Source organism: Dipodomys merriami, unplaced genomic scaffold (genome assembly GCF_024711535.1).
Source record: "Dipodomys merriami isolate MVZ:Mamm:240054 unplaced genomic scaffold, mDipMer1.0.p SCAF_28, whole genome shotgun sequence".
Lineage (NCBI taxonomy): Eukaryota > Metazoa > Chordata > Mammalia > Rodentia > Heteromyidae > Dipodomys > Dipodomys merriami.
The window spans coordinates 9,314,908-9,325,086 of NW_027204270.1; the positions used below are offsets into that span (position 1 = coordinate 9,314,908).

The 10,179-nt window shown below is 60.8% G+C and overlaps 1 protein-coding gene across 1 annotated transcript; it reads left to right on the plus strand.

Moving 5' to 3' along the window:
* Positions 1–948: 948 nt before the first annotated feature.
* Matn1 (matrilin 1) lies at positions 949–8,770 on the plus strand. Its single transcript, XM_070036962.1, has 8 exons — positions 949–1,062; positions 2,636–2,982; positions 4,505–4,727; positions 5,489–5,614; positions 6,255–6,671; positions 6,911–7,063; positions 7,965–8,043; positions 8,620–8,770. The coding sequence occupies exons 1-8, from the start codon at positions 957–959 to the stop codon at positions 8,669–8,671; spliced, it is 1,503 nt and encodes a 500-aa protein (XP_069893063.1). The 5' UTR covers positions 949–956; the 3' UTR covers positions 8,672–8,770.
* Positions 8,771–10,179: the final 1,409 nt, after the last annotated feature.

Sequence of the window (10,179 nt, forward strand, 5' to 3'; positions counted from 1 at the left end):
GTGAGCAGGAGGGCCGAGTACACAGGCCCTTACCCACAAGGGTCCCCCTCAGCTGTGTGACTTCACGCAAGTTACCTCACCTCTCTGTTTAGTCTTCTCTGCTGGGAGTGGACGTTCTAGTAGTTCTGGCTCCCAGGGTTGTCATGACGATGAGCTGAGACTCTTCTGCCCCGCCCCCAGCTCAACCCAAGGAGGGAGGCACCAACATCCCCTGGATGCTGGGTGCTCAGGTGAGGAACCAGCGGCCCAGAGAGGTGAAGGGACTTGCCCATGGTCACACAGCTTGTGTAGAGCTCAGGTGGCCTGGCCTCTACAGCCTCATCCCCTCCTTCCTGTCTACCTGGAGCTATGCCAGGGCAGGGGGGTGCACCCGTCAGTGTCACTGGGATCCAGAAGGAGGAAGCCGGGCAGAGTTAACAGGAAGAAAGGCTGTGTCTTGCAGTTTGTGCCACCTGTGCAAAGGTCCAGTGGTCACTTTGCAAGGAATCTAGGAGAGCGAGCAAGAGAGAGCGGGAGAGAGGTGTGTGGGGAGAGATGGGGCAGGGAGCCTGGAGCTGGGCATGTGTGAGAGAGAAGTGTACAGAGACAGAAGCTGGAGTTGCCGTGGCGCAGGCTCTGGTGTGGGGTGGGTAGGGGTGGCTGGAGGGCTGATGTCCTGGGAGGTGGCACTGTACAGTCAGCCGTGGCTGCAGCCCCCAGAGGACCCGCCCCACCCCCTCCACCACCTGAGATTTCCTGAATTCCAGCTGCGGCTCTGCGGGCCGGGCCGGCAAAGGGCTCTTGTGGCCGGGCGCCCCGCCCTCCCCGGCCAGGCCGTTTGCACACACACACCTCCATTCAGCCGGGCCCCGCCCCCGGGGGGCTGCGGCGGGGGGCAGGGGCGCCGTCCCCCCCAACCAGGTTGATAAGACTGGGGTCACCCCCCACCGTCCCCACTCTGCCCACACCACAGCAGCATGACGATCCTCTCTGCCCGCAGCTTCCTGCTCCGCCGCCTGCTGCTGCTGCTGCTGCTGCTGCTCCAGGCATCACCTGGCCTTGGCATCAGCCCCCAGCCCAGAGGTGAGGGCCCTGCGTGAGTGTGGACTCTGAGCCGTGGATGGTCTGAAAACAGGCTCCAGGGGGGCTCCGGGAGGGGGGGTGTTGGCAGGGGCTGGGCAGCGCCCGGGCAGGATGCGGGCTCCGGCCTGGTGCAGGGGACTTGGATCTCCGGAGAGACACTGGTGACGGGCGCGGTGCCAGGCCCAGGGCTGGTGTCTTTGATGCGGGCGGCTCTGGGGGTGCTGAGCGATCCCTCTCCCTGCCAGCCCTTCCAAGCTTGGGGCTCCCCGGGGGGGCACCGCTCTATTGTGCATTTCAGCTCTGGGCATGGAATCTAGGATGCTCAGCTCTTCTTGTACAGATGGGGAAACTGAGGCTAGAGAAAACCTGCCTCCGGCCACCCAGCAAGACTGGCGCTCCTAGGGTTCAATCTACCGCTCTGTGGCCCAGGCCAGGTCCCTTTCCCACTCTGCACCTTGGTTGGTCCAGTTGTTAGCAGGGAAACAGCGCAGGCAGGAAGTCTGATGCCGACGCTGCCACGGGAGGGTACTGCGGTTTAGTGGCCCGGAGAGCCCCGTGGGTCTCGCGTTTCCCGCCCCTGCTGCGTCCTTCCTCTGTGGATACAGGCGGGGAGTGGGCTGGAGGGAGCCCCACTGGGTGCAAAGTCCCACTGGGCTGCAGGCCCAGGCCAGGCTAGACGGCCTCTAATTCTTCCCACTGTATAGACAAGAAAACTGGGGCTCAGAAAGGGGCTACCAGGGGGCGGGGAGGGTGGCTTAGTGGTAGAGGGCTTACCTAGTATGCATGAAGGGTTCGATTCCTCAGTACCACATACTCAGAGAGAGCCGGAAGTGGCGCTGTGGCTCAAGTGGTAGAGTGCTAGCCTTGAGCAAAAGAAGAGCAGGGACAGAGCCCAGGTCCTGAGTTCAAGTCTCAGGACTGGCAAACAAACAAACAGGTGTTGCCAACTGCCACCCTGGGCATCTAAAGGGACAGGGCTCATGGGGCAGGCTGTGGAGATGGCCGCCAAGGCTTGCTGTTCCCTCCCCGCCCAGGGAGACCCGAGCCAGCCTCCACCTCCACCTGCTGATGGTGACAGGGACCATGTAGATGGTGGCCACATTTGTTCCCTGCTTTCTGGAGCCTGACAAGTGTGTTTTGGAGCTTGTGGCACCCTAGGACACTGGTGTGGAGCCCGCCCTCGGTGATTCTATCTTTTGGTCGGTCGTGGGTCTTGAACTCTGGGCCTGGGCGCTGTCCCTCAGCTCTTCAGCTCAAGGCTAGCGCTCTACCACTTGAGCAATGGCACCACTTCCGGTTTCCTGGTGGTTTATTGGAGATAGGAGTCTCACAGACTTTCCTGTCTGGGCTGGCTTTGAACCGTGATCCTCGGATCTCAGCCTCCTGAGTAGCTAGGATGACAGGCGTGAGCCACGGGTGCCGGGCTCTCTAGGGATTCTTCAAGGGAGGGGCTGTCAGCACACTGCACAGATAAGGAAACCGAGGCACAGGTCTGGAAGGATCTTGAGCTGGAGGTGGGGAGGGGCGTTCTGCGAGCCAGCCGGGCCCTGCCGCCCTCCTCTCCCCCCACCAGGGCACCTGTGTCGGACGCGGCCCACAGACCTGGTGTTCGTCGTGGACAGCTCTCGCAGCGTGCGGCCGGCGGAGTTCGAGAAGGTGAAGGTGTTCCTGTCGCAGGTCATCGAGTCGCTGGCGGTGGGGCCCAACGCCACGCGGGTGGGCCTGGTCAACTACGCCAGCACGGTGCAGCAGGAGTTCCCGCTGCGGGCGCACAGCTCCAGGGCCGCGCTGCTCCGGGCGGTGAGCCGCCTCCGGCCGCTGGCCACCGGCACCATGACCGGCCTAGCCCTGCAGTTTGCCATCACCAAGGCCCTCAGCGATGCGGAGGGGGGTCGCGGCAGGTCCCCCGACATCAGCAAGGTCAGTGTCCCCCCCACCTCGGGGGGCTCCGGCTGATTCTGGTGCAAGGCCACCTTGGAGATGAGGGTCACAGGAGAGGTCAGTTTACAAAGATCGGACGTACCCTGTCCGCATTGAAGCCTGGGCCCCCGGTCAGAGCAGAATGAGGGCCCCAGACATGGGCCAAGCAATTCTCCTCTGTCTGTCTGTCTGTCTGTCTGCATGGTGTGCCTGGGGCTTGAACTCAGGTCCTAGGCATACCCAAGGCTGACGCTCTACCACTTGAGCCACAGTTCCACCTCTGGCTTTTTTTTTGGCGGTGAATTGAAGAGTCTTCCAGACTTTCCCGCCCCAGACGGCTGCAGACTCTGATCCTCAGCTCTCAGCCTCCTGAGCAGCTGGGATCACAGGCGTGAGCCACGGGCTCCTTTCTTAGGTGTCCCCTGCTGGAGCCCAGTGGGCCAGCAAGCACGGTCCTGCCCAGAGATGGTAACCTATCTCCCGGGGAGGAAACTGAGGCACGGAGGGCGTAAGCCTCTGGCGCGGTTCTGAGTGGATCCACCGGCCCACAGCACCGTGCTGCGGCAGGAGGGGCCAGGCGGGGCAAGGCGGTGGGGGTCCCGGGGGGCGAGCCGGAGGTCAGCGCCTTTCCCCGGGGCCAGGCGCGCGGCGCGGGGAGAGCGGGCTGCCCGCTTCCCTCCCTGCGCCCGCCTGGGCCTGGGTGAGTCCCGCGCCCAGAGCGGACCCGGGCAGCCCGAGCCGCGGCCGGTCTGCGAGCCTCTGCCGCCCTCTGCCGGCCGCGCTGCAGAACTACACTGCGCGGGGCGCCCGCGCTGGCCGGCCGGGCCCTCCTCGCTCCGGCCCCGGCTCCAGGGGGACGGCGGCAGGGCCCGGTCTGCAGAGCTGGGCCCCCAGGAGCCGTCCCCGCCCCGAGAGCGGAGAGCTGCCTGTCTGAGGCCCCTCACAGACAGGGGATCCCCTGAGCCACGTCCCCTTCCGGTTCCGTTCCACCGGGCCGAGCTCTGGCAGGGGAAAGATCCAAGTGCTCCAACCAGACCAGCTGTGTGTCCCTGGACAGGGCACTATGCTTCTCAGGCCCTGGAGGGCCTGGGAGTGTGGAGGGCGTGGCCCGTGGTGCGAGGGCGTGGCCTCAGGGGCTTGGGGGCGTGGTGAGGCAGCGAAGGGCGTGGTCCGGGGGCTTGGCAGGCATGGCCTGGAGTGTGGAGGGCGTGGCCCCAGGGGTGTGAGGGCGTGGCCCCAGAGGCATGGGGGCGTGGTGAGGCAGCGAAGGGCGTGGCCCGGGGGCTTGGCAGGCATGGCCTGGAGTGTGGAGGGCGTGGCCCCAGGGGTGTGAGGGCGTGGCCCCAGAGGCATGGGGGCGTGGTGAGGCAGCGAAGGGCGTGGCCTGGGGGCTTGGCAGGCGTGGCCTGGGGGATATGGAGGGCGTGGCCCCAGGTGTGCGGGGGCGTGGCCCAGGAGTGTGGAGGGCGGGGCCTGGCTTGTAGAGGGCGGGGCAGGTCCTCACAGCCCACCCATGATGCAGGTGGTCATCGTGGTGACGGATGGGAGGCCCCAGGACAGCGTGCGGGACGTGTCCGCACGGGCCAGGGCCGGCGGCATCGAGCTGTTCGCCATTGGCGTGGGCCGTGTGGACAAGGCCACGCTGCGGCAGATGGCCAGCGAGCCGCAGGACGAGCATGTGGACTACGTGGAGAGCTACAGCGTCATCGAGAAGCTGTCCAAGAAGTTCCAGGAGGCCTTCTGCGGTGCGCAAGGCGCGGCGGGGGACAAGGGCGGGGCCTGGACCAGGGCAGGGTGGAGCCTGGACGTGGGGGCGTGGCTATGACCTGTCGTGGTGGGCGGGGTCAGGGCTGGGGGCGGGGCCTGGACAGAGGGGCGGGGAGGTTGGGAGTTGGAGTAAGGCAGGGCCAGGCCAAGAGGGAGAGGCCTGGTCAGGATCTTGGCCTATGAAGGGCAGATGCTGAGCGTTGGCATCACTGTGAGCATCAGGGCTGGACCACGGCTGAGGAGGGCGTTGGGATGTAGGTCAGAGCAAGGTAGGGCGAGTTCTCAGGGTGGGGCCATAGCTGGGCGAGCCTCATCTCAGGAGTGGAGGGAGGGAGCGCCTTAAAAACATACACGTGTTTCTACATCAGGAGTCTTAGGGATGGGGCTTTGGGTGAGATGGGGCGGGGACCCATTTGCAAAGTGGGTCTAAGTAGAGCACATACCTACTGTTAGGATCCGGTGAGGGCGTGCAGTACCTGGTGTCCCACACATTTGTGTCGGGTTGTGCCCAGTGCTGTGAGTGGTACCCTTGGGGTGCAGCAGTGCCCAAGACAGATGAAAGGTTCTCTTCCTGTGGCCTTTACCCTTTCAGAGGTTCCTGCACCCCATCCACTCAGAGGTCTCATTTTCCCCGCATGTGCCGGGGCGCTGGTCTCCTTGGGCAGGGAGGCTGAGATGTCCAGGATATCCTTGTGATTGTGAGGACTGACCTCCCCTTGTCCCCCTTCTCCCCCCCCAGTGGTGTCAGACCTATGTGCCACAGGAGATCATGATTGTGAGCAGGTGTGTGTCAGCTCCCCAGGCTCCTACACCTGTGCCTGCCATGAAGGCTTCACCCTGAACAGTGATGGCAAGACATGCAATGGTCAGTGCCGGAAGTAGGCAAACCCTGAGGAGGGAGGGGGAGGGGGGCGGGGCCTCGGGTGCCCCAGGAAATTCACCCAAGCTCCTCTTCACTTTGCCTCTGAACCAGTCCTCCAAGGAGGCGGAGAGTAACTGGGCACTAGTGACTTGTGCCTGCAAACCTAGCTGCTTAGGAAGCTGAGACCTGAGGCAGACACATCTGTGAGACTTTTATCTCCACTTAATCAGCAAAAAGCTGGAAAGTGGAGTTGTTGTTCAGGTGGTAGAGTGCCAGCCTTGAGTAGAAAAGCCAAGCATGAGTGTGAGGCTGAGTTCAAGCCCCAGTACTGGCACAAGAGAGAGGAGAGAGGAGAAAGGAGGAGGGGGGGGAGAGGGAGAGGGAGATGGAGAGGGAGAGGAAGAAAGAGAGTGCTTCTAGAATCTGGTGTCTGCAGAGTTTCAATGGGATATAGTATGGTAGAAGTCTTGAGTTCAGATCTCAGGGCCACCACTTCTGAGCTGAGTGATTTATTGACCACTTCCAGTACTGCAAAATGGGGCCAGGAATGCTGGCTCTCCATCGTGAGGAGGGTGACCCTCCCGTGGGAGTGTGTGCCCAGCCTGTGGCCGACCTCTGTCTCTTTGCTTCTGCGCTCTCCTAGTCTGCAGTGGTGGCGGTAGCAGCTCAGCCACTGACCTGGTCTTCCTCATTGATGGATCCAAGAGTGTGCGGCCAGAGAACTTCGAGCTGGTGAAGAAGTTCATCAACCAGATTGTGGACACTCTGGATGTGTCCGACAGGCTGGCCCAGGTTGGGCTGGTGCAGTACTCCAGCTCGGTACGCCAGGAGTTCCCACTGGGTCGCTTCAACACCAAGAAGGACATCAAGGCCGCTGTGAAGAACATGTCCTACATGGAGAAGGGCACCATGACCGGGGCTGCCCTCAAGTATCTCATTGACAATTCCTTCACCGTGTCCAGTGGGGCCAGGCCCGGGGCCCAGAAGGTGGGCATCGTCTTTACCGACGGCCGGAGCCAGGACTACATCAATGATGCGGCGAGGAAGGCCAAGGATCTTGGTAGGTACCACCTGGATTCCGCTGATGGCCAGGAACACACATGGGTACAGCGTGACTGCAGCTCATCTTGGTATTTTTCTGACTACTGTGCCCTAGAACTAATCCAGGAAGGGGTTTGTCAGTTCTTGTCCCAGGCTTTGCCCTGCAATTCCAGGCATTGCCACTAGGAGGTGCACGGTGTCTGCTTGGCCGTAGGGCTGCCATAACCTAGTAGCAACAGGTGTGTGGGTCCTCTGTAGGTTTTAAGATGTTTGCCGTGGGCGTGGGCAATGCCGTGGAAGATGAGCTGAGAGAAATCGCCTCGGAGCCCGTGGCAGAACACTACTTCTACACAGCCGACTTCAAGACCATCAACCAGATCGGCAAGAAGTTGCAGAAGAAGATCTGCGTTGGTGAGTTAGGGGTGTGGGTGAAGGGGGCTGGCTTGGGTCTGAGTGAGGATGGGGAAAAGCAGGGTGGGGGTGGCACCAAGAGTAGACTGCACCGGGAGATGGGCTGGCTGGGGCGGCGGACACACAGTCCACCATTCTGTTTGTTGTTGTCGGTCATGGGACTTGAACTCTGGGCCTGGTCCCTCAGCTCTTCAGCTCAAGGCGAGCACTCTATCATTGAGCCACAGCGCCACTTCCGGTTTTCTGGTGGTTTGGTGGAGATAAGAGTCTCATGGAGTTTCCTGCCCAGGCTGGCTTTGAACCACGATCCTCAGAACTCAGCCTCCTGCGTAGCTAGGATTACAGGCATGAGCCACTAGTGCCTGGATGTGCCATTCTTATACGAATATTGTCAGTCTCTCCAAATGCTGCCGTGATGAAGGGAAGGAAACTGAGTCTGGAAGGGTGGACCTGTTGGTGATCACTGAGCAGCCAGGACTGACCCCGAGGTTTCCCCATGCCCACCACCGCTATGCCTCATGGGGGAGAGTTTTGGCTGAGGGGCCAATACTGACAGCCACTAGCAAGAGGTTCCACTCTTGGAGTCCCCATTTGTGCCCTGGGGTTATTGATTCCAAGCCCAAAGGCTTGGGGTGAGAGCCACTGAGGTGACCCGACACATAGTAAGTGCTCACAGGGTTTCCTGCCAGGGCTCTGGGGTCTGGGAGGACATTCAGGGGTTCCCGTCCCTCTCTGGGAGGAGCTCTGGGTCAGGGGCCTGCTGTCTTCCCGCCATCTTCCTTAGGCCTTCTCTGCTTTCCTAAGCCCCTTGCTTCCTTCCCAGCGTCTCCCTAGCACCATCTAGGGGTAGTGACCGTCCCTGCCCCAGGCTGCCATTCACTGCTTCTCATTTGTCTTCTAGAAGAAGACCCCTGTGCCTGTGAGTCCATAGTGAAGTTTGAGGCCAAAGTGGAGGAGCTGCTGCAGGCCCTGACCAGGAAACATATCCTTTCCCAGCTGTTGTGCTGGGCCAGGGGAGGCTGGGGGAGCCGGAGGGGCTTTGGGGGCTCTGGGGGGACTGCGAGGGGGCGGGGCCTGAGGTTGGGCCAGGAGGCTCCTCCCAGCCAGTTGCTTCCTGGGTTTTGGCCAGGTAGGCGAGTGCCAGGCTGCTACAGAGCTTGTGAAAGGAGAGGTTCCCAGAGGGCAAACAGAGAAACGGAAGCAGAGCCAAGCTCTGGGGACTGGGCACAGACAGAGTCCTGGGCCTGCACGGGAACGCATGGGGCCCCGAGGACTTGGTATTTCTCAGGCTCAGGTGATACAGCCAGCTCGCTCAGGGGTGGGCTGGCCCCACACAGCACCCCAGGCCATGCTGGGGTCCACCCTGCAGGGCAAAGCCTGCATCTGAGTGTCTGCCTCCTCCACCCCCGCCCCCCAGGGCTGACCATAGGTGTCTGTATTTGCTGGAAGGCCCCATTCTGAACCTAGAGAGTAGGAGGTTGGGTTGGGGGGCAGGGCAGGGCTGCCCATACCTGCTCAGCTCTGGCTGCTCCGTGCCTCTCCTTAACGCCGAGTCCACTGGAAGTGGTGAGCAAGCGGCTGTCCATCCTGGAGAACAGAATCGTCTAAGGCTGCCGGCCGGTCCCATTGCAGCCTCTCCATCTCCCATCCGCCTGTGGCTTGGAGCGTCCCGCAGTCCTCCCTGTAGTCTGACTTAGTGTAGCTGTGCGGTTCTGTCCGGGGGGGGAGGATGGGGGAGGGTTGGGGGAGGGCTGGCTCCAGGGGCCCTGTCGCTTCTGCCAGGGGAGTGAGCGGCAGGTGTGTGGCTGCAGCGGGCACGCGTGTGCGTGGTGGGACAGGGAGCGCATGTGAGGCAGATTGTGTGTGCATGTTTCTTCCAATCAAAGGTTAATATATTCCTTTATTTTTTAGTGAACTCTTTCTTGCTGTGAATCTCTTTTCTGATTTTTCTCTTCCCCCAGGAAAAGAACAATTAAATGTGATTTAACTTAAGCCCTGGGTTGGATTTTGTAGGTGGCATGGTTCTTGGGGGACTAGAGAAAAGATTTAGGGTGATGGGATGTCTGTAGGGATGAGCATGTCAGCGGCCACATCAAGACCAGCTGGCGTTTGTGCTGCCATTTCTGCCACAACTTCAATTGCCCTCTCTAGGGAATACCCCAAACCCCCTCTTATAGGCAAGCGTAGGTAGGAGGGGTGAGCTGGCTAGTGCCCCGCCAGCCATGGGTCAGTTGGAGAGACACGTCTTGAATTCAAGACTTCGGGACATAGAACAAATAAAAATGGTGTCCTAAAAAAGGGGAGGAGGGGCAACAGGATCTAAATAGGACTCTTTTTTTTTGGGGGGGGCTGGCTCAGCTGGTGCTCTACCACCTGAGCCATGCTTCCAGCTCAGCTTTTTGCTGGTTATTTTGGAGATGGCCTTGCATGGACTTTTCTTCCCAAGCTGGCCTTGATCCCTGATCTTCAAGGTCTTAGACTCCTGAGTAGCTGGGATTACAGGGATGAGCCACAGGTGCCTGGCATTCCTTCCTTCCTTCAGCATTACTTGCTTACAGCACTGTTCCCGCCCCCCCCCCCCAACTTAGGCAGAGGGAGAAGGGGGTGTATGTGATACAGTCCTTGACCACAGGGCCTCCCATCACCCAGCTGGATAAAAGAGTGAGCCAGTAGCACATCTCCTCTTGGTAACTGGGAGCCTGTGGGGCCTGGGCTGGCGGGGGGAGGGGCGCCTCTTCCCCACAGTCTGTCACCTGCGCTGGAGACGTCACCCATCCCAGCACTGATGGTAGCGGCCTCACCGCAGGGAGGTTCAAGTCTGAGGTAGATCAGGGCCATGCGATGACAAATGAGCACATGGATGGATACCAAGAGTCAAACCGTGTGTGTGTGTGTGTGTGTGTGTGTGTGTGTGTGTGTGTGAGAGAGAGAGAGAGAGAGAGAGAGAGAGAGAAAGAGAGAGAGAGAGAGAGAGAGAGAGATCTAGAGAGAAAGGAGAGAGAGATCTAGAGAGAGAAGTTGAGAGGAAGAAGAGAGAAAGCGATCTAGAGAGAGCTAGAGAGAAAAGGAGGAAGGAGAGAGAAGGAAAGAGAGAAGGGAAGAGTAGCGAGAACAGA

Bases quoted from the DNA above. Each gene is read 5' to 3' on its own strand.
- Matn1 (XM_070036962.1), top strand. From the start codon at position 957: ATGACGATCCTCTCTGCCCGCAGCTTCCTGCTCCGCCGCCTGCTGCTG. The intron at 1,063-2,635 runs GTGAGGGCCCTG...TCCCCCCACCAG, and splicing joins CATCAGCCCCCAGCCCAGAG to GGCACCTGTGTCGGACGCGG. The intron at 5,615-6,254 runs GTCAGTGCCGGA...GCGCTCTCCTAG, and splicing joins TGATGGCAAGACATGCAATG to TCTGCAGTGGTGGCGGTAGC.